The sequence below is a fragment of the Pleurodeles waltl genome, chromosome 6 (assembly GCF_031143425.1).
Source record: "Pleurodeles waltl isolate 20211129_DDA chromosome 6, aPleWal1.hap1.20221129, whole genome shotgun sequence".
NCBI classification, from domain to species: domain Eukaryota; kingdom Metazoa; phylum Chordata; class Amphibia; order Caudata; family Salamandridae; genus Pleurodeles; species Pleurodeles waltl.
The window spans coordinates 1,667,347,765-1,667,372,180 of NC_090445.1; the positions used below are offsets into that span (position 1 = coordinate 1,667,347,765).

Sequence of the window (24,416 nt, forward strand, 5' to 3'; positions counted from 1 at the left end):
TCGTCTGAGGCAGGCGGCAAGGCGAACAATCTCTCTCTTTTCTTTCGTCCAATCCCCCTTCCCTTTTGGGACACCTGCCGAGACTCCAACCGTAATTGTTGAGAGGTGTCCTAGGAGGTCAGGGGGACAGTTGTTGCCCCTGCAGACATCCTGCTTTTCAGATTGATAGTTGAGGGCTATCTTGAAGGTGGTCTTGTCGGTCGTGTCTGTGCTGATGCACTATCTTCTTTAAAGTTGTTTACACTGCTGTTTAGTGGTTTGGAGGTCTTCAGTGTACCAGCTGGCCTGCTTGGTGGAACTTCTGTGGGTGTTGTTGCCAATACGAGTGACGCTTTTGGCACAGTTGTCGAGCCAATTGTTGAAGTTTCCGGTGTTCTGGTGTAGGATGTTGGAGGAGATGGGCTGGGTAGTGTTGAGGGTGTTGATCCATGTGTCCTTTGAGACTTTGCTCCAGCTGCGGTAGGGGGTGTAGGGCAGACTGGGGGCAGAGGTCCACGATGTAGAAGTGTACAACGGAGTTGTCAGTCCAGATGTGTTCCATGGTGTGGCAGTACTTTATGTGGTTGCTGGAGATGAAGATGGGGGTCTAGCGTGTGGCCTTCAGGAGTTGTGGATGAGTTGAGTGAGTCCGATGTTGTTCATGCTGTCAAGCAGATTGGTAGTGTTGATGTCACTGTGGTTTTCGAGATTTAAGTTGAGGTCGCAGAGGAAAATATAGTTGTCAGAATCTATAGCGAGGGGGGTGCTGAAATTGGCGATAAAGTTGCAAAAGTCTGGACATGGTCCCGGAGGACCGTAGGTGAGGGTACCCCTGATGGTGGTTTTGCTGTCTGTTTGGAGTCGGAAGTTGAGGTGGGGTGATGTATTGGATGGATTACTTGTGGATGATGGTGATTCCTCCACCAGGCTTGTTGATGTGGTCGAGGTTGGTGATCTTGTATCTTTTGGGTATTCCAGTGGCAATGTTGGGCACGGAAGTGGGGTTGAGCCAGTTTGTTGCGTCATCCAGGCTCAAAGGTGTAGAGCTCGGCAATGGTGTATCTTCAGGGGTGGAAGGACTAGAGGTTATGGCACTGCGCGCGGTCCAGGTGTGGAACGGTGTACAGGGGCTAGCCTTTGGGGTGCCTTCAGCACACCAGTGGCACATCCGTTACATGCGTCTGCTGTGAGGTCATGCTGTGGTCTGCATTAAGTAGGTTCTGGAGTGGGCGGAGCTTCTTTTGGCAGGAAGAACAGTAAGTGGGAAAACCCGGGCAGTAAAACCCAGGCAGAAAAAACTGGGCAGCAGCGGTGTCACTGGATCAGGCTGGAACAAGCAGAAACTGAAGGCCACAGGCAAGTGGCAGGCTAGGTGTCCAGGTATTTTTGCATAAGATAATTTGCAGTGCCAGCATAAATACAGTTGCTATGATTTTTTTGTTTTTTTGTCTCAACACTGGAAAAAAGTCTTTGGAGAACCACCTTCTCCTTAACACCCGCTAGTTGTAGAATGTTATAACTTATTCTCCACACACTACAAAGGTACTTACTCCTACCCTTGACAAAGGTACAGACTTGATTTAGAGTTTGGCAGACAGGGTACAACAACAACAGTTTACCCTGTCTTTTAAAGTTTTGGTCCGCCCACCCCACTTTGAGTCGGGCCAACTGCCAGGTTTCCACTCATGGAGTAAAATGTACTTGGTCTGCATAAACCTTTCTCAAAAGGGCAGAGGGAATACAGGCATTGGAGGTAAGCCATCAGGCTGTACTCCCTACTTATAGTGGGTAGTCAGATAATCTGGCGGCGAGGGACAGTAAAAATGAAAATATTATGCCCTAGACCATGGGAGAAAAAACTCCAATGGTGGTGGGGCCATTAGTTTTTTACTTTTCCACAACTCCATGGATGTATTTATTTTTGGAAAATTAAAACTTTTAAAAGTTTGGTGTAAGCATCCATCACCAATGACAGATGCAACAAAACTTTTAAATGTCTTTTTGTGAACTGCTATGACAGTGGTTCAATGAAGCCCATAGAGTTAATCGCAGAGCCTGCAGTGAACTCTAATTTTGGCAGATAAAGTAAAGGCAAGGTTGTGGATGTAAAGTCCTCTGCCATCCTGACTGCCTTTACTCTATCTGCCAAACTCTAAATCAAGCTTTTAATCTGCACCCTTTACCAAGGTGGAAAATAATTGACTGCTGCCCTTCACAGGAGTAAATCTCTGATCTTTAACAAGCAGTATGGAGGGTTTGTGCATATTCACCAACCAACATGTCCTGCGTGCCCTTTATCACCCAGTCTCCACGCATGAATATCTTAGTGTGGGTAATTCCTTTCATGAGTTCAAAATCAACTTTTGAGAGTAGCAAAAGTTGTTTTGTGCTCTGAGATGTTTATAGAAAAGCATATTTGCACCTGAAAGTAAAACGTATACTGGAAAATAAATTGGGTCCAATGAACATAAACTGACCTCATTCACATGGACAGTCATTATCTTGAAACTCTGGTAAGAATTGTGCCCTTCCGGATATACACTGGACATTACTGGACCTCAATATTAGAACAATAACCAAATGTTGAATGATTAGCAAGAGAAGGCCTGTTCTATTTTGAGTGGAGCCTCAGCATACTGTCCTTTTATAGGACATTTTGCTTCCTGCCCTGGACAATGACAGATATACTGCTGTATCCGAACTGCCTGATTCTTCTAACAGAGCTGCTGTGACATTTTCAACCTTTTTTTCTTGGCGAACTTGGGGCAAACCACAGCCTGTCTTCTTTAACTGTTCAATGGGTAGAGACATTGAATTTATCATACTTTTCACTTAAAAATCGATTACTAAAGCTGGATGGCCTGTCTTGTGTTCAGAGATTCAGGCCCTCATTCTGACCTTGGCGGTCTTTTCGCAAGACCGCTGAGTTACCGCCGCGGTGAAGACCGCCGACCGCGGCGGTGTGCCGCTGTGCGCATTCTGACCGCTGGGAGCGTTCCGCCGGAAAACCGCCAGCAGCCACACTGGCGGTCGGCGGGAAAGTGGAGACTGGTCAACCTCCACCGCCACGCCAGCAGAACACCGCCCACAGAATTACGACCCACATTTCTGTGTGGCGGTCTTCTGTTGGCGGTCTTCTGTTGGCGGTCACGTCCCTATGGCTCCCGTCGCCTCCCGGAGGACCAACGCACAAGGTAAGTTGATCGTCCGTGAGGGGAGGGGGTGGGGGGGTGTTGTGTGATGTGGGCGTGCATGGGGGTGTGCGTGTGAGTGTGTAGAGTGGGTGTGTGAGTGCGTGTATGCGGGCGGGGGTGCTGCTGTGTCTATGGGTAATGTGTGCTGTTCGGCAGGTGCGCATGTCGGCATGTATGTGTGCGGGTATGTGTCCCCGTTGTGTATGTGTGTGTAGGGGGCGTGTATATGTGCATGTTGGGGGTGTGTGCATGTCGGGGTACATGTATGTGCATGTCGGGGTGGGGGTGGGGAGGGGGTTCGTACCACCTCTGGGGGGTGGCAGGGGGGTGGAGGGTGTGGGGGGAGGACTCGGGTGGGAAGTGGGGGGTGGGGGAGACCCCTATCAGTGCCAGGGAAGGAATTCCCTGGCCCCGATAGTGCTTACCGCCATGGTTCGCACGGCGGTTCCCGCCCGCAAGAAACCGCGGCGGTAGGCAGGGTCATAATACCCTTGGCGGTCTTGGGACGACCGCCGGGCCGGAGTGCGCAAACTCCAGCCCCGCGGTCATGACCGCCGCGGCGGTCGGAGTGGAGAAGTAGCGGTCGGTCGCGGCGGGGACCGCCGCGGTCAGAATGCCATTTTTAATACCGCCGGTCTGTTCGCGGTCCGACCGCCGTCTCTCCGCCGACCGCCAGGGTCAGAATGAGGGCCTCAGTCTGTTTAGTAGGTCCTAATACCAAGATGCCCATCTAAATTTACTGCCCTGATGATGACCTTACAATTAATACATGTAGTTGAAACATCCTCAACACTTTGTGCAGACAGACATTGAATTTTTTTATTCTAAGGAGATCTCTCCTTGTTACAACTGTTGTGTACCCTGGCTTTACACAGTTTTACCCACCTTTTTTTTCACTGTGCGATCACTTGGGGCACTGAACAGCTTCGTCAACATATTTTGAATTTAAAGCTTTATTTTATGATATCTTGATTTAACCTTAGCCTTGAATAGCGACTGCCACATTCATTGTATTGTAATTGGATTGACACATAATTTGATGATATTTTGTAAATGAAGTGTAAGTGAACCATTGCTTCCCATTAAGCTTTCGTAGGACCTGACATACATTCCATATCCTCTGCAAAATGGGACTGACCAGACCTTGCCTAGTGTGAGATCCTTTTTGATTGATTGACAATAAAACATAAAAATGTGAATCCCAATTGAAGGGATGACTGCCTGTGCATGACAGGTTTTCCAGCAGCGTGCTGGGTCATATCTACTGTCCATTCTTATCCTCAGAGAACTCATGCCATGAAATTCTTATCACTGCAGCGTCATATCTCTTGACAGACACTAAGGGCCTGATTTAGAGTTTTGTCATATTAGAAAATCCTCTGATTTACAGGCAAAGTACTGCAACTGGAGCAGAATTCACTAGTGGCATTTTCACACCTTTATGAACATTATGATTTAGGAAATGCCTCCAGTTGATTCTCCTCGAGATTAAGCACTTCCTCCAAATCCAAATGTGGCTCTTTATCCTCGCAAAATTACCAAGTGTCTTTGTTTATTAGTTTCCATTGGCGAGTCCACACGGATAGATGAAACAAAGTAGGTTTGAATCTTCATTACTGTCAACAAAACTCATCGCAGGGCTGGCAAAACCTATCCAAAACAATATGAATTTGTTGCTCCCCTCCCACAGCAAAACATAGACTTGACTATCAACCAAAGTTGAACCAAGTCTAAGAAAATGAAGAAAGCTAATTCACCAGCAATTTATCATTGTACTATGCCACAACTTTGATTAAGGATCAATCAAACATGCTCCTCTAGGACAATGGAGAGGAGTGAAAGGAAATGGCAGAATGGTAGGTGGCCAAAGGAAAGATGGTGAACACAGGAAGCAGACTGAAGAACCATGAATACAACATAAAGACTTGGGTTTTCAAGGGCCCTCTGAGTCGAAACATGCTTTTATTTTTCAATTGTATAAAGCAATTTTAATATGTGTACTAAGGTGAAAAGTAAAATATAAAAAAGTTGTTATAAAATTATGAGCATCCTCTGCTGCATCTGAACTGATGCAGAAGCACTAATTTAGGTACGTTAGGCTACTGAGAAAAAAATTGGTATCAGTGTCTAATTTGAGCCGGGGGTGTCCGGTGCTCAGCACCGGCACTTCATTGCCAACACAGCACTTATGACAGTCTGCCACATGGTGGTGCTGTTTGCCTAATTTAGATTTGAGCAAACAACAGTTATTTATTAATTAAATATAAATTACAAATTACTAACATATGGGGCCTAAGCCATTCTTAAAGCTTTAGGGGCTTGTAGAGTGTGATGGGTAGTAGTTGTGCTGGTACTGTCATTGGCAATGCTGGCAGGAGCTATGGGTTGTGCAAGCTGCAGTGGCCTCCTGACGAGGAACCTAGCACCTTTTTTCTTTTACAAATTAAGCCATGATTGATATACAAATAGATATCTGAAAAAGTAGTGAGGTGAAATTCTAGCAATTTAAAAGTGATAAACTTTCTTCCTTCATGGATGTAAAAGTGCACAAAGTAGCTTCATTTATAGTATAATGTAAGGTACATTTTCAGGGTGCATTTATATTCCATTCTTTAATAGAACTAGGTGCATCATCTTTGCTATTGGTTATTTATTATTTCACATTCACAACCATCACTCTACGGGAACTTTACCACCCTTACAATTCTGCCCAAAGCTACAGTATATTGAATTTTACTTTAATTTCCACCAAGCACTAGTACTAAATTGCCCTAAATGTCTCACAGTTTTATCATATTTTTCCTAATAGTTACACAATCCAATTTCTTGAAGCTATTAGTGCTAATCCCTACATTTAACTAAATCAGAACTGTGCGTGTCGCCTACATGTTTTTGCGTGAGCTAAAAATAACTGCAGTCATTGGCAACAACTTGTAATTCCACAAGCCTACGGCTAGGTATTGTGCTCACCAGTCTAAAAAAAAAAATATATTAAGCCCTATTACTTTGTAGCAGAGTAAATAATTAAAGCAATGGATTGATATAACTGAAAAACTGACAAAGCCTAGAAAATTCAATTCAGTGTGTATGTGTCCTGAATGCTATAAGGTCGACCAAGACAATTTATTTTCAACACCATTGTTGATGAGGTGAGGAGAATCATCTCTGTACCATAAGGAAAACTGCTAACAAGCCATAATAAAAATGTACAATAAAAAACAGGAGCAAGAGAACACTAATATGTTTCAGCACAGGACGAGCGGACCATAGCCCGGGATTAAGTGATTGTCGGGGTTGGGGGAGAGTTCCTTTGAAACTGAAAATTACCTGGGTATTTCCCAGTAATCTCCATCATTCTGAGTCCTAATCCTACTTGTCACAGTTATGCCAAAGAGAGCCTTAAGTCAGCCTCAGAACCATTATTACCCACTCCAATATCTTTTAAACTACCAGTCAATTACATTTTGCAATATGGCTTAACTCCCTAGGTAGTAAAAGGGATTGGTTGACAGGAGAATTTCCTCATGCCTGATCCTAATGTTTGGACTTGGGGCCAGATGCATCAAAATCACATGTTGCGTTCCCTAAATAGCGAATTTTAAGAAATCGCTATTTAGGGAATGCAAAATACTAAGTAACAAAATAGCGATTCCCTAACAGCAATTCCTACAGAATTGCAATCGCTATTAGGGAACCACTATTAGGGATTGTGACTCTATTTGTTCCTATGGGCCTGAAGGCACATAGGTGCGAATGGTTTTGCATTTCCTAATTTGCGATTTCCTATTAGGAAATCGCAAATTAGGAAATGCAAAACCAAGGGTGCCTAGGACCTAAGGCCCCCTTTGATGCATCCCCCAAAATAAAAATTGTGCACATGTAAAGTGCACACTTTAAGATTGCACATGGTTACCACCAACTTGGAGTTGATGGTAATAAAATTTCCTAAATACCGGGTCCGCATTTAGGAAATGCTTGTTACATGTGCATAGGGAATCACAAATAGGAATCACTATCTGTGATTCCTTATTTGGAGTCGCAATTTTAAGGAATCACAAAAAAAATGTGATTCCCTAAAATTAGACTGCAATGCCTTTATACACTGTGAAAGGCTATTTTGCATTCGTAAACGGTGAAATGTATCGGCATTGCACTGTTTGCAAATGTAAAATCTTTTGATACATCTGGCTCTTGAATATTTATTGCTTTGCTTAGCATGGATCATTTTTAACATGTTTACTCCTTTCAGCTTGTTAGATGTTGTTGAAGTGTATCTTATACCTGAGTTGAAATTTACTGGTTCTCACTAGTTCTTTTCTGTGGCCTGTTAGACTCCAGGAATTAATGATATAATCTTTGATAACTCAAATGAAGGCATCTTAACTCTCAGGCAAAGAAAGTATGAACAAAGGGCCAGATGTATGAACTTTCTGGTTGAAAAAAGAATCACAATTTACAACTCAACTTTTTGTGACTAGAAACTTATTTTGCAAACCAACCAGTGGAGTCATTTCACAAAGTGAGGACTCATTGTGAGCCACAGACCGCCCTGCCTAGAGGATAAGCATTAGGCAGGTTGCAATGTAAAACTTGCTACAATCGGTCATAATCAATGACATGGTGACCTATAAGGGTCAGTAGACCACCATCCCTATGATTACGTTTCAAACAAGCATTTGCAATGCAATGGGTCTTGCATTTGCTCGACTTAGACACATTAGTGTTGTAAAGTCCTAACCGGACTTTTATTGCCACATGAAATGAAAACAGTTTTACATAAGTGAGCCAATTTAAAGAGCCACACCATGAGCATGAAGGAGCACACAAAATAAAACAGAAGTTCGCTTGCAGTCAAACGTATCGGCAAATGTGCAGCGAGATTGCGCTGCATAGGAAATAAAGAGAAAAAGTAGTCCAGAAGCCATGCTGAAAACGTGGAGCATCATATGTTTTTGGTAGTTGGCGAGTGCGCTTCGAGGAGGGATAACACCAGAAAAGGCATAACGTTTGTATGCCTTTCACAAATAAAATCAAGCGATTTCTAAAAGGTAAGCCCACAAACCACCGAAACTTATAGGTGTGCGGTGGGCGTGGTTAAAAGCCTACAGAGAGATTACAGCAGGCTAGAGCGCTTGCGCACTCAACCCTAAAAAGGAAACATTTTTCGAAACAGTCCACTTTTTCTAAAGAAAAGAGGGCTGCTTACAAAAACAGTTTAATTGTGAATTGGCCTGTCTACTGCCCCTACATCTTGTACCCCAATTTGCAAAGGGATCCCTTCTCCTTTCCAAATAAGATACCACCCCCACTTGGGAATCAGGAGAGAAAACCTTTTAAGCGGCCGCACACCCATACATCTAGTGAATGGCAGTGTTTGTGATCACTAAAGTGTGTTGTACATTTGGCTGAAGGTACCTTCTTGGTTGTTCATTCACCCTAGCATGAGATGCTGCACCCAAGTATGCGAAAGAGACATGTTCAGCTGCTCAGTATGGCGCAGGTTCAGGTCAAATGTAAGGTGTGCGTGCTATTCTTTGTTTAAATTACTCTTTTTTGTTTTGTTTTAAATTGTACTAAGTCCTTCATTAATGCATCTTTAACCTGTACTTTAAATGTACTAAGTATCTGCACATCTTTAATTTGAAAGGGAGGGTACCTGCATTTCAAAGCAGGGCCTCATTACTTTTAATGGGAGAGTCAGTTGCGGCTCGCAGGAGGGAAAATGGGCGGTGCCTAGCAGAGGGGAGGGGTGGGAGTTGAAGAAAATATAATATTAAAAAATAAAATAAATGTACCTTTATTGCTGCGCCACGCTGCACTGATCTGCTCCTCTATCCTCGACTACATTAACAGGCTCCCAGCCTGCTCTGCGTCCAATCCTAACACTGCTTTCATGCTGCTGGCAGCATGAAAGCAGCATTAGGACTGGACGGAGCGCCCAGCCAGGGTGCTCTGAGGCAGAGTGAAAGTCTCTGCCTGCTGTCTCCAATCCAGCAAAGCAGTGCCTGGTTGCTGGGTTGGAGAGACCCCAGTGCGCATGTGTGTTTGGCCGGCCTGAGATGTGCTCATCACAGCCCCATGGCCTGCCCCTTTTACAAGATAACGATAATAAGCATAGTTTATTATCGTTTTCTTCTAAAAAGTTTGCAACTGCTGCTGCTGGCGGGTGGTTGTCGCTCCTCCACCATAGCGGAGGAGCCTGCCCTGGGGAGAGTACAAGCCCATCACAATAGTAAACAATAGTACAGTGTAATAGTGATACCCCACTTTTATATTTTAGTTTGAAACACTGACACCTTCTATGACTTGACCACCATTACTTTGTGTTTGAGAACTGGTTCTGCTGAGGTGTGTGGGATCAACGTGTCCCATCATGTCAGCCCCAGTTCGCCCTCCCTTCTTCAGCACTCTAGGTTTTGTTTTGGCACAGGCAATTAAAGTGATAGTTACAGAAGTGCCAGAGGTTCATATATCCTTGAACAGCAGGATTAGAGCATACATAAAAGTTCTGTAAATAATATCCAATTTGTCATACACACCTCCATTTTTTTCACCAAATATGACCAGCAGAGGTACCGAAAATAACAGACATGCTCCTTTTATTCTGTTCCTGAATTCCCTGCATTATCATCTGTTGACTCAGCATTATGCACCACGTCTTCAAATGGCATGATTCACTCTTTCGTACAGATGTTTTCCACTGCTCTCAAACATCACAAATAGCCAATGAACACCTTTCAAAGCTTACTCAATTTACCATTGTGCACAAATGCTACAGAATCTTGTGTCTCCTGGCTACAAGGTTCGGACAGATTCTCTCATCTCCCACATGCCACAGTGTGCTACTGCTTGCAGACTACAACAAATTTGTTTTCTAACACCATGATGCCATCTCGCAACAAGACAACCAAGGTTTGCATATATTTTAATATTTTGAGTGGGTCTCTGATATGGCACAGAAGCCATCCATGCTTCACAGATAAGGTGAAGCCTGTAAATTGAGGTTAACACACAACTAATGACCCTTGCTATAAACTGATTTGATGTGATGATACCACCCTGGTTGTCAGAGCCATGAATGACCCTGACCAAAGTCTAGCATGCAGTATTGCATACAATTGCTCATTCATAAAACCAAGACAGAGTTACTATCCTATGAAACATATTCTTCTCAATGCTGACTGTAAAAGATTCAGCAAGAATAAAACAAAGAAGCCTCTACTCACTTGGCTCTCATGAGATCTTGATCCTTCAGTGCTGATCCTTGTAGATATATTACTCGCTGAGACCACAGAGGAATCTGAAGAACTCTTCTAACCTGAATATCCATCTCCGTTGGGCAAAGAATCACAACATAGTAATCCTGAAATGAAAAGAGCACATCATTGGATATTATAGATTTGCATCTTCTGAGGAAAGCTGGCCTTGATCGAAAGTACACCTACCTCTTGTGTTACGGGACGAAAGAAAAAGCACATGCATTAGTAAACCTAAAATTACTACAGACAACCACAGTTCACCTTCTTTATATTCAACACAGTTGTGCCCCTTTAATTGACAAGAATTTAGCACCAGCCTGATAGAGAAATTATACTTCACACAGAATACATGTGAGGAGGTGTATTCTAGATGGGCATAGAGGAACACCAAATATATAATTGATTCAATATGGAAATCTTCTAATCAAAGCCACCCAATAAAACTCCCTCATGCAACTTCATACTAGCTTAGCAACCATAACCAATCTGGTCTGAATAGAATATCAACATTTTCTTTGCATAACCTCACAAACACTCTAGGATGTTTTCCTATACTGCTGACACACTGGTTTCTGCAGCTTTAGAGAGCCTTACCACCAGTAATGTTATTGCACTTAGGTGAAAGGGGTAGCCCACATGTCAATTTGATCCTTTATAACAACTTCACTGAAAGTGATATTTCACAAACCCTTTGAGCCTTCTCACTTAAAAATACAAGATTGCACCATGTCAATGGACAGTGATTGGTCACAATCAAAAGGATCACCTAATACAACTAACAATATCAGAAAGTATTCTTAAATTTAAAAGATCAGTAGTGGAACTGGGTAAGTCACAAGAGTTGCAAATCAGTCCTACTGCATAATGCTTCTGCTTTCAAGAGAACAACCCATCCCTAATACTACATTAACCGCACTTCAGATTATTGCCTCCGTATTAGTCAACATGTATTTTTTACCCATGAATATTGAGAAAATGCTCAGTCTGTAATTTTAGATGTGGTCATCTGAACATGATGCTCGAGACATACAGTAAAAAAGTACAGTTTTAAAATTTCTAATTCATTTATCGGTTTTCAGGAACACAGTACGCTATAGCAGAACTGCACTCCGACAACACTCTTAGCCCCTTACCTGCAGTCGGGGATGAGCATAAAACTCATTCAAGAAGTCCATAAGAAGGTCAATTTTTAGAGAGCTGACACACAAGACCACATGTTTTTCAGTCTGCGCCCGGTGCCGGCTATAGTTTCCTCCAGATTTTTGGCGCTCCATCCATAAATATACAAGTTCTTCAAACTGGTAATACAAAATAGATCCACTTAGTAGATGCATTATCGTCTGAACACCATGTTTTTCAAATGTCCCATGAATGCTCTATTAAACGACGTCCTGAAATTGAGTCAAAGGGAAGCCTTTCTCCAAACATTACATTACTAAAAGGAGCTACAATATCACAATATTGCAAGTTTTAAAACTAAGCATTTCACTATAGATTCAAAATACAATAGAAAGAAAATGGACAAAGGGTAGTGGACAGAAGTTCTTGTTGTCATTGGGCTAAAGTTGTGTGCTTCCACAGAAAAAGTTCTTCAGCTCCACGCAGCTGTGATTATTTTGTTTGTTGATACATCTCTCTGAGCCAGCAGCGGAATGGCTGCCTAGAGAAGGCTCACAGCACACATAAATGACAAGGCTTACAACGGGATGGAGCTGAAACTTTTTATGGGCACACATATGGCACTGCAATGCTGTAAAAGTGTCCTAGATAAGTAGTTAATTTATGGAGGTTGTTTTTCTCTGGCAGCAGCACTGGTCCTCTTCACTTTCCATCATTACATTTTAACTTTTGACTTCAGAGTGCAGTTGTTTGAGAACAGCATGAATACCCAGGATTATACTAATCTACATTCACGTTTTGGTCTTCCTTGAGCATAGCAATCACCAGACCCTAGGTGAGTAACAAAAAAGGAGCTCTCAGAGTACTTTAGGGAGAAGGACTCATCTCCATTCCCATATTGATTTCACTGAAAATTTGATTGGTCTGAATTTGTGTGCTTTCACTAAAAAGAGTGCTTGCACTGCACATGTTTGGCTTGTGGGAATCTTGTACTCAAAGCAGCAAGACTCTGTTGGTTATGGTAGTAAGCTAATGATCATGGCTAAATACATGATCTGTTTATTATGAAATGGTATGAAAAATGAAGCAGGCCTGATGTATCTTTTATAAGCTTATGCTAAAGTCAATATGCATTTGAAGGTAAATTGTTATTACTCTACATTAAATCCTAGAAACAGATATATATTTTGTTATATCAGATGTCAGAGACTACCTTAATAGACAAGAGTTTTGGTGTTGTTTACTCCTTGTGACAAACCGTGGATATAAGAGATTTGCTGTGAGAGAATCCTTGTTAGGCCCTCTCAGGAGAGATAGTATTTTCCTTAGCCAACCTTTAATTTTGTATACCTTTCTAATTTTGGGACTGTGTGCCTGATGTTGCCTTGTGCAAAAGCTTAAGCTCCAAACAGTAGGACTGGTTGTTTATGGTGATAAGATATTAGCCTAATTGGTGCACTGGAAAACACTCTGTCCGATGCCATAGGTTCGATCTGCTTATTATTAAACGTTATGACAAAATCGGTAAGCCTAGCTTATTTATTGCAAAAAGTATGTGTTAAATCATTTGAGCCTTTAACAGTTGGTTGCTGTTACATTGTGATAAAGGTAATAAACAGGTATTTTGTTGCATGTAATCTTATTGAGAACAGTTATAGGCACGGGTTTTTGGCACTGGTCAACAACTCTGGTAAGCCCTGGGGGGTTTCATTAAGGTGCTTGATTAATTAAAATCATTACAGTAAAATATGTGCACAGCGAATGCCCCATACTCCTGCCCAACAGCCATAAAATCCCTCCTTAAAAAGACTTTAGACAACTATTTGCACACTTCCTATATTCCACCAGTTCAGATAATTCAAATATTCAAATATTTTCTGGTCCCTGAAGCCTAATTCTCAGACCTAATTAAAACACATGCCTACATGTAAAACATATTGTCAATTATCATTATTGCTCATAGCCCACCCATTCTTCAGTTGACATTGCACAATTCCCAATATTGCATATAGCCCGCCCTAATAAAATTCCCTAATAAATGCTTAGCACATCAAAATCGATAAAACACCCTAATAAAATCCTTCCCCAACATGAATCTGTAGGTCCTAGTCATCCTTTAGTAAAAATTGCACAATTCCTATTATTGCACACAGTCCTCTTGTTAGACTTGGCAGCCTTAAGGTGATCGTGCCCCAACCTTTTGCCTGTTTCCCTCCATTTTCTGATCTCCTTTTGCTGATTTTAGGACTCTGCACTCTTCACCACTGCTGACCAGTGCCAAAGTACTAGTGCTCTCTCCCTAAAACATAGTAATATTGGGTAATACCCAATTGGAATATTTAAATTACCTCTAAGTCCCTAGTAAAGTGCCTTAGTTGTGCCCAGGGCCTGCAAATACATGCTACTAGTGGGCCTGCAGCACTGATTGTGCCACCTACATAAGTAGTCCCTTAACCATGTCTCAGGTATGCCATTGCTAGGCCTGCATGTGCAGTATCATTGACAATTTGACTTTGCATTTAAAACTATTTGCCAAGCCTTAAATTAGCATTTTCTTCATACAAGTCATCCTTAATGTAGGCCCTAGGTAACTCATAGGGCAGGGTGCTATGTAAGTAAAAGGCGGGACATGAACTTTTACGTTTTACATGTCCTGGTAGTGAAAAACTCCCAAAGTCATTTTCCACTACTATGAAGCCTGCTCCTCTCATAGGCCAGCATTGGAGATGCCCTTCTATGCTTTTAAGTGGTAATTTCTGATCCGAGAGAAATAGGCTTGTCATATTTGGTATGGTTGGCATGACAGTAAGAAATACTACATACTGGTGAAGTTGGATTTTTGATTAGTATTTCACAAATGCCACATTTAGAAAGTAGGCATTTCTCTGCACTTACTGCTTTCTGTGCCTTACATCCTGTCTCCAATCCACGGCTGGTATGTGTAGGTTGACAGCTCCCCTTGTGCATTCCACCCAGACAGCCATAAACACAGGACACTCAGTTGCATCTGCATTCATCTGCATAGAGATGGGTTTCTATAGGTAGGAAGGGTGGAGGGGTTCTCTCTTACACTTCAAAGGTCAGAGGCCTGCCCTCACACAAAGGATGGATAACCACCCACAGGGCTCCAGGCAGACAGGGCTGGACTGAAAATGTAGCTTCTGCACTTCAATACCACTCTATGAAGCTTTTTCCATTCAAAATCACTTTTGGGTATATATACTGGGTGGGTTACACCACCAAATCAGACACTTCTGGACCTACAGCTGAACTCTGCCAGAAGGACTGCCTGGCTGTCCTCAAGTGCCTTTCTGTAAAGGATTGCTCTCCTGATGTTCACCCTGCTGCCTGCTGCCACCTGACCCTGCTAGAAAGACCCTGCATTCCCCCCAACGTGCTCTCCAAGGGCCTAGTTTGAGTGTGATTCATGTCCTGAAGTCTCAGGGCCAACAAAGACCTCACCAAAGGGAAGAAAATCTCAGTGCGTCCAAAAAAAATATGCAATGCCTGCAGTAATTGATGCAGCACCTGTCTCGCAGCTGGAATATGGCTGCATCGCCAACAGATTGATGCAGCGCCTGCTCCTTTCTACCAGTGCATTCTGGATTTTCAATGCATCATCCCTGGGCATCAAAATATCCCTGCATTGCAGTGAGGAACCAAAGCTGCGCTCCTGGAAATCAATGCACCACCTTGCAGCATGGAAAGAAACAATGCATTGTCTTTGCCATACTGAAAAATCTGATGCATCACCTTACTTTTCAATGCATCTCCTCCTCTGCGGCTCCTTTGCTTTGTTATTTTTGATGCATCCCAGGTACTGTGTGTTAAAATCGGTTCAACCTCTCATTCTTAAGGATTGAGACTCATTTAAACCTTTAAAAAGTGATATAATCACGTTAGTATATTGGAATTTTGTTGTTTTGGACTTATTTTACTCAGATAAATATTATCTATTTTCCTAAACTAGTGTGGAGTACTTTTTGTGGTGTTTTCACTGTGTTACTGTATGAGTTATTACACAAATACTTTAGACATTGCCTTCTAAATTAAGCCAGCCTGTTCAATGCCAAGCTACCAGAGGGTGAGCACAGAAAAATATAGGTTGTTTTGTTACCTACAATGACTAATGTCCCAATAACACATCCCTAATAAAGTGCTCAGACAACATTTAGCAAAACACAATCTATAATCCCTAGAATCCCTAGATTATCTTTTGGTTAAAATTACACATTTTCCATTCTTGCACCCGACCCATCCTACAAAGATGCATAAAAAATCTGAGAATAAAAAACATAGTTAACCCCACAGTGAAGAACATGATGCACCAAGAATTATAAACTGATATCAGCATCTATGCCAACATGTTATTCATGTGTTTTTTCTCATGGTATGGCATTGAACTAATTGCCTGTGCTGTAAGACTACCACCATGTTCATGTATCATAGGAAGCAGAATAACAGCTGACACATTTCACCTCTTAGGCAGCAAAGAATTGAATGATCTAATGTTCAGGTTGTGAAGCATTGGTCGTAACCATAGCTGCCTCAAAGATCTTTAGCTTTTGCAGATGCAAATCACATGCAGCAAAGATTCCTTTGATGTATCGCATAATCTACATTGTTTACTCATGTCTTAATTTTGGCATCCATACCAGTAGCATCTTAGGGGTATCAGACCAAATTGCAACCTCATTTGTTTATTTTGTGCCTTGTTGATAATAGACAGACTCAGGTAATCTGAGAGGGAGCCTGGAGAGTAGAAATCAGTTGCCAAGTTACTGTGCACCTTGTATCCTTAAGTCCTGTAGGTCTTAGGATGTCAATAATGCGTCTGCATTCTTCATTAACAATTTTGCTATAGCATTATTCAAGAGGTTGGCAGTGACAAGGTTTTCCGTATTCAACATAAGAATGGACTTCATTAAGAAGGATCCCCATTCAGGGTAAACCCTCCTGTATTTTCCACCATAAAAGTTGTTTCAGGATGCTGGATGTTGCCATTTTTAGTTTTAAGCAGTAAGATATCTGTTTTGCACACAATACCAAGTCTTGATTGGGGAAGCTAAATTCCTGCCAAATTTGTGCTTTGATGGTACAGTCTGGGAAAACAAACAGTCTATATTTCCCACATTGCTGTTTGTCCTGGGATTCAAATAACTGGACTTTAAACATTATAACTCCATATGAGAGAGGCAGCATCACTTTGCATCCCACAACTGTTAGAAGGGCTTGCAAATTTGAGTAGTCCAAGGCCGTTTTTAGGTGTCTCATTGTACACAGTAAATGTTAAGTCAATGGTTTAAGTGTGTCTTCTTGTGGTCTTTACTGCCCCTTTCCTCCTGGTACACACCCAGATATTTAAAACGTTTAACTTTCTCTAAGTGTGAACCCAAAATGTACCAAGTGCCTTTTTTGATCAATTTCCTACCAAATATCACTATTTTTGTTTTGTTTGGATTGATCTTGATCTATACAGTATCGGGCAAGGGCATTGAGTGATCTCTGTAAGCCTCTTTAAGTGTGACCTAAGATGACTATGCCATCTGCACATTGAAATATTTGAAAGTTCTGACTGACGAAGCACAGTGGGCACGATCTAGAGCTGGCACGGTTGCTTTCCAGGCCTGCCATATAAAGATTAAACGTCAGGGGCGAAGAACACACCCTTGTTTAAGGCCTTTGCCTGTAGCGATTTTCTCTGAAGTGGCCCAATTTGTTATTAATTTGATTTTTGCCCGTGTCTCACTGTAGAGCGAATCAACCGCTTTCAATAGCCAAGGGACAATCACCCATTTATTTAACTTTGTCCTTAGCCTGCCTCTTTGGACATTGTCAAAAGTGTATGTGAAATCAATGAATGCTGTTTATAGTGGCAACAATTTTGGGTAAGCAGCACCCTCCATTAGACGAGAAGGTGAACAAAGTGTCCTTGATGTGGCAATTTTTTTGAAACCCAGATTTGAACCACGGGATCAATTGTTTTTCAGTTGCCTAGCTTCTAACTCCTCATTAAGTAATCAGGCATAGCAATTTCCCACTGCACCCAATAACGCTATAACACAATAATTGCTCAGCAATAGCCGGCTCCCCTTATTATGTATAGGTAGCAAAATGGACCCACGCTGCTAACAAAAACCGTACCTGTGCATAATGGATTCCACCTTATGCACATTTCAGTAGGCATGTGCTGGTTATAATCTTAAGTTAGTGGCAGAGGCTGTAGGCTTATCGGGTCACTGGGAAAGGTTATGTCTGATTCCTTGAGAGTGATCTGTTTATAATGAAAAGTTACAACAAAGTAAGTAGGACTGACTTACTTATTTTGAAAGTCGTGTGTTGAAAGCAATAGGCTTTAAGTTGTGGATTGTTCTTGCACTGTGCTAGCGCCTGTAGGCAGGCATTTGTTACACAGGATCTCGCAGATTACTAAAGTAGGCAAGGGGTCTGCTGGTGGTGACCAACTCAAACAAGGCTTTCTTAGGAGAGGTTGTATTTAGCTTTGCCAACTGTAATTTTGGATACATTTGTAACTTTATCACTGTATGCATTAAGATTGTCTTGCTGGAAAGATTAATCCCAGTGCAGTAGGCGTGAGTTGGTCATGATGGTAAGCCAATGATTTTAGCTTTTTTTTTTTTGTGCGCAGGTAAAGGCTATGCCAGATGTCATAGGTCTAGTCTCTTTGTTATGAAAAGTTATGATAAAAGACATTATGGGCCCGATTCACAGAGGTAAACTTACACCTGAAGTCTAAAGGCCAGATTCATAAATGTAAACTTAGACTAAAGGTCTAAGTTTAGACCTGAAGTCTATGTTTAGACGTAAAGTCTAATTTTACTAGAAGTAAAGTTAACTTTTTGACTAAGTTTAGATCAAAAGTCTACCTGAGACTAAAGGTCTACCTTTACTAGTAATAAAGTTAGACTTTTGCTCTAAACTTAGACCAAAAGTCTAACTTTTCTACTGATTTGGGCCCAACATATTTACAGTGTAAAGCATTTGTAAAGCCAGTAGGTCTTTAACTGTGGGTTGTTATTACACTATGTTACAGGCTGTAGGTAGGTATTTAGTTAAATGTAATCTCACAGAATACTATAAGTGTTTTGATGTTGGTCCCTCACTCTGACAAGCCCTGGGAGTAGAAGCTATGCATGGTGATGAACCTTATTAGGCCCTATTCAGAGGGGATGTATATTGCTTTTCCAAATATAATTCTCTACATATTTATAATTTTATAAGGGTATGCATTATGGTTGCCAGTTCATGCTCACTTCTGTAGGCCTGTGTTGGTTATAGTGTCAACACACAAAAAGTTCTCCTTCCAGAGGGTGTCAACTCTAATAACTTCTCAGATAATGGGTTCCAAAACTTTTTTCATTTACAGGACTGAAAGCCCACACCCACCCATTGGGTGGTATGCTGCATCATTGGGCCCCTTCTTGCAGTGGTCCAGGAGGATAAATCAAGCATCTTCAATTGAGGGGTTATGACATTCTTCAGGACATAGTGACCTCTGTTATATGAACCTGAAGGAATTAATAATTAGAAAAGGGTGTTACAACCTATGGTCTTAAAATGTTTTGAGAGATCCACCTGGCTGATGTTCTGTTTTCTTGTGGGTATAATAGTCTATGTACAAATAAGGATGTAATAAAGAGAGGTGATTAGTTATAGACATAGCATATAACGACACCAACTGGGACTCTAGTGACAGACACTTTGTGAAAGTGTGTTTGAGATTACTGCACTCAGAAAGGAAAGAGTCAACAGGCCGGCGGAAAAAAAATGGCATTACAAGCATGGGGGTGACCTCCATGCTAAACCGCCACTTCTCCACTCTGATTGCCAGGGTGGTAATGACCGCTGGGCGTGAGACTTCAGTCCCCAGACCAGCGGCTGTCACTACACCGCCGGAGGCATCACGACACCGCATACTGCCATGGATTTCGTAGGGTTCTGTACCGCCACGAAATCCATGGTGGTAGGCACCATCAGTGGCAGGGAATTCTTTCCCTGGCACTGATAGGGGTCTCCCCAACCCCCAAAATCCTCCCCCCACCCCCGACCCGCACACATACAAACAGACATACACACAGACATACACGCACACATACTCACAGACATACACGCACACATACACACAGACATAAAAACAGACATGCACACATTTTCCAAACACACCACACACCCCCTGCATGTATACACGCACTCACACACCCCCTCTACACACTCACACGCACACCCTCATGCACGCACACAACACACAACTTCCCCCCCACCCCCTTCCCCTAACGGACGATCACCTTACCTGGTCCGGTGATCCTCCGGGAGGAAACGGGATACATGGGGGCTGCTCCGCCGCCAGCTCCCTGTCACCAGAACACCGCCACACCGAATCATGGAACGTGATTCGGTGGGCGGTATTCTGAAGACGTGGCGGTGGAGGTGGAGCAGCCTCAACTTCCCCGCCGACCGCCAGTATGGCTGCTGGCGGCTCTCCGTCCGAATAAGGGCAGAGGGCTGTCCGCAGACATATAACGCTGTGCGGAAAACCGCCTGCACTGGCGGTCTTCAGCACAACGGTACCTCGGCGGTCTTGCTGAAAGACCGCCAAGGTTAAAATGAGGGCCACAGTCTCTATGTATGACAATAAATGGTAATAAAATAACAAAAATGAGAGTAGCATCATATAACATCTGCAATGGTGTAATGAAACATGAGTGTACGCCATTGACCTACTCAATCTTCAAGAATGCTTGCATTAGTGTTCTAGCCAAGGAAGACATAGGGCCTGATTTAGATATTGGTCAAAATATTGTAAAAACTAAAGTTTAGAAAAACAGTGGATTACAGTTAATAAAAATGATCAGTTCTGCTTATATCTCCAGTAATGGCATGTGTCATCCTGCCGCTTAGAAGGAGTGCATGAGGGGAACATGTGCCCCTCAATAAAAGCTGTAATATGTATTAAATGACAGAGTTTTTGAGAGATACTACACAAGGGAGAGAAACAGAATGTAAACGTGTATTCTACAACTGAATGACCTAGTATAAGACAAAGTGCTTGTTCTTCTATGGGGTGAGTCAGAATGAATGATGTATTATAAAGAAGGCTACAAATGACCATTAGTCCTTAGTGGATTTGGGAAAGGGGCATTCAGGGAATATAATCATTGATTCCTTTTTTATCATTATGTAGTCTATGGATCCAGCATTGTTCTTTGATTAAGAGAAAATTTGATTTGTCTTTGAGCGGGCCAGTATGATTAGGTTTTCAATCAAAGTCTACTTTAGCTCATTATCTGTGTGTCTTTGTAAATGATTCATCATTTAGGTGGTGGAGTCTTAGGGGGTCATTACGAGTTTTGCGGATGGAAAAGTCCGTCTGCCATACTCCCGCGGTCAGGTTGCCGCCAGTGCGTCCGCCTTCCCGCTGGCCCCATTAGGAGTATCCAGCTCGGTCAGCGGGCGGAAGCATTGTTTCCGCCCGCTGGCCCAGCGGGAAACAGCCCACAACATTGATGTCGGCTCATAATTGAGCCGGCGGAAATGGTGCGGTTCGTAGGTTGCAACAGCACCCGTCATGCTGTTCACTGTCTGCAAAGCCAAGTGCATGGGCAGTGCAAGGGCCCCCAAGCCGGCGGAGAGGGGGGTTGCAATCCCCAGGGCGGCGCTGCTTGCAGCACCACCCTGGAGGATTCAGACCGCCAGCACCGCCAGTCCCTCCAGTGGAGGGAAACTGGCAGTGCTGGCGGTCTGACCGTAGCGCAACAGCCACGATCCGACCGTAGCTAACCCCCTGGCTGTTGCAATTAGTCAAACAAAGTAGTTCCAACGGGAAGTAGTAGTTGCGCGTACATGGATCCTTATGAACGACTGTAAGGAGATGCCTAATGATGAAGCATGCCAACCAAATTGGGAGGGTGAGGGATTTCCATCCTGTAAATGACAACAGCCTTGGAACACCTTGTCTGATAAGTCATTAGAATTGTTACACCCCAGCAAGGAGCACTTTGTCTTGATGATGTTCCTCCTCCTTCTTCCTTTACAAAAATATAGGTTATAGTGTCAAGCCATTGGTAATGGTGATAGATCTTATAGGTTCGCTGGGAAACATTGAGCCAGATTACCTAGATCTGATCTGCTTATAATGAAAAGTTATGACAAAGCAAGTAAGCCAGGCTTACTTATTGTGAAATGCATATGTAAAAGGCAATAGACATTTAAGGCTGGATTTTTATTACACTGTGCCAACACCTTAGGCAGTTGTTTGCAGGGGTATGCAAAATTTGTGTTATTTGCTTTCAGGTAAAAATTATGGGATTTGCAAATCCAACTTTTAGCTCCATATTTTGCAATAAAATGTGTCCTTGCATCAATTTTTGACACAAGGACACCTTTTGTGCTAAAAATAAATAAATAAAGTAAACACAAGTGCTGTGAACAACAGTCACTCGTTCTGGTTGCTTGCACTTTTCCCATCCTCCCTCACTATAATTGTGCTGTGACCATAATAAGCATAATACAAATTTCCCGAAATTACCTGAATTATGCCAGCATAATTTTATGTTTCACCTGGGCCTTGTATCTTGATACACAAAAGCTTTCTAATGACCATAGCACACAGGAGTTTTGCTAACCCACCTAAACAAACCATGGGAAACAGAAGATTTGCACTATACTGTAGTAACACTTCTTAGGATCTATTGGTAGTGTTTTTATATTGTTTTGTCAACTTTAACTTTGAAAACATTTTTTATTTTATTACAGTGTACTTGATGGATGCTTTATGGGAAAGTTTATGACCAACACAGGAGGTCTGAGTTGGTGTGGTGACAAGCCAAAGAAAAAAGTTTTAGGCCTGATTCTTTACAAGGAGAAGATACAATAAAGGCAGTTGGCCTGACATATTGATGGTGAAAAGTATAAGTTAAAATCAATATTCGTTTAAATGTTGATTGTTCTTACTCTGTACTAGATCCTACAGATAGGTATATCGATACATGAAATCTCGCAGATTGCCTTTGTAAGGAAAACATTTAATGTGGGTTACCCCCTCTGACAAACCCTAGGGGTTGAAGATTTCCACTGTAATAATACTGCTAGAATATCTTCTAAAAGCCTGAGAGATTCAGCTTTCTGACAGGGGTTTGTCATAAATAAATAAATAATATAAACATTGATTTTTATATAGATATATACCTGTATAGATATAAGGGGGGCCTTTGGCTCAGCCCTCTTATGCATGGCCTTTTTTTTATTTCATTTACACTCTGCTGACATCTTTGATGGCGTACCACATGGGATATTGGTTCAGTCCACATGAGGCATTCACTCTCTTGCACTGGGAATTACAGCAGTTTCTTATCACATGTGCACATCCACCTGACAATATATACATTTGAGTGACAGGACTGGTTGGTCAGTACTATAGTTTTCTATTTTATCCTTTTACAGCTCCCATTTCATATCTTTATACCTGTTTTTATTTAAATTTTTGTTAGGAGGATGCTACAGCTCTGTAGGAAGTGCTAATGGGTCTCTTGCTTGCCAAGCATGTCATGTGCAGTGTGCCACGTTTGTGTGGCCACTTCCTCTAAACTAGGTGACTATTATGGAATGCTGTTGTCCATACTATTTCATTGTTTTACCATTCCAAGATGACCAACACGTTGGTTCTAAGCGTGGTGGCCGTGGTAGAACTTTACAACAGCAATAGACTACTTACAACACCTCTGCATGACGGACACCCGCTACTTGCTAAGATTTGTCATTGCAAGCAATTGTTTAGACACCTGCATGATTTCTTTTTTCTACTTATATTGTTTTAATTTATCTTCCATATGTTGTTGAGTGTGTGTTTTTGAAGTTGTGTCGCAGGGTGAATGCTGGAATGAGTTGGTGGATAGATGAATGGATGCAATGACACTAATGGCACTTTCATTCATAATCCAGACCTATTGGCATTTCCAATGTTTGTTTAAACAGTACCTGGTCCTCAAACTGCTTTCAACAAGAAAAGTTGGTGTCCATTAAATGACAAAGGGGGATTAGAATGCACTACTCCACTACACCATGCTTGCTTGCTCCAAAGGCAAATACCCACATTCAGAAAGTGGCTGCTGACCTGCTGAGATGCATTTAGAACACTAACTTTTTAACCAGTGATGTATCCAGAACAATCACTTTTTTACTTAAAGTAATTCCAAGTGAAAGCTTGACCACAGACAAAATCTAAAGACAGTGTCACTTAATTTGAGAATCTTCCAGCCAAAGACAGCCCTTGCTAGGAGATCTTGACATTCCCAGAAAGGATTCCCCAGGGTTGCGCCCCTTCAGTGTTGCAGCAAACACTTGAATAAAGTGAGTCTCAAATGCATTCTCATCAGATATTCTGGAATTATGTGCCCAACATGTTGCTGTAGCTCATGTCTATGTTACCCTGCACTTCCTCAGGTTGAGAAATGAAACTTATTCAACTCACAGACATCTTCAAGTACAAACAACCTCACTAATTCACATAAGTGAAGATTTTCTCACAGATGCACGCCTGGCCTTTCTCTTTCATTAAAATAATTGCGTGGATTTTTATTTGAGCTGCAGGCAGTGTATTAAACAAGCTATTCCAGACGATTCAGACTAATATAATCGATCTATCAATGCAACCTGTTAGACTTTTCATCCTTGGCGTGGTCTCCCTTAACTTTTTGCCTCTGTTTCCCAGGTTGTTGATGTGTGCTGGACTCTGATTTTGCTGTTTTTGTTACTCTGGGCACTTTACCAACGCTAACAAGTGTTAAAGTGCAAGTGTTCCTATACAAAATATGTATGTAATTGGTTTATCCATGATTGGCATATTTGA

General features: G+C 42.2%; 1 protein-coding gene across 5 annotated transcripts in view; it reads right to left on the reverse strand.

The window, feature by feature from the left end:
• The window catches only part of KCNT1 (potassium sodium-activated channel subfamily T member 1), a 1,355,573-nt gene that overhangs the window by 291,099 nt on the left and 1,040,058 nt on the right, over positions 1 to 24,416 (reverse strand). For all 5 annotated transcript variants that reach the window (XM_069241642.1, XM_069241641.1, XM_069241643.1 and 2 more), the window contains exons 12-13: positions 11,566 to 11,730; positions 10,400 to 10,536 (exon numbers count right to left, since the gene is read on the reverse strand). In XM_069241642.1, the coding sequence (XP_069097743.1) occupies positions 10,400 to 10,536; positions 11,566 to 11,730 (302 nt within the window). The remainder of the gene's footprint in view (positions 1 to 10,399; positions 10,537 to 11,565; positions 11,731 to 24,416) is intronic.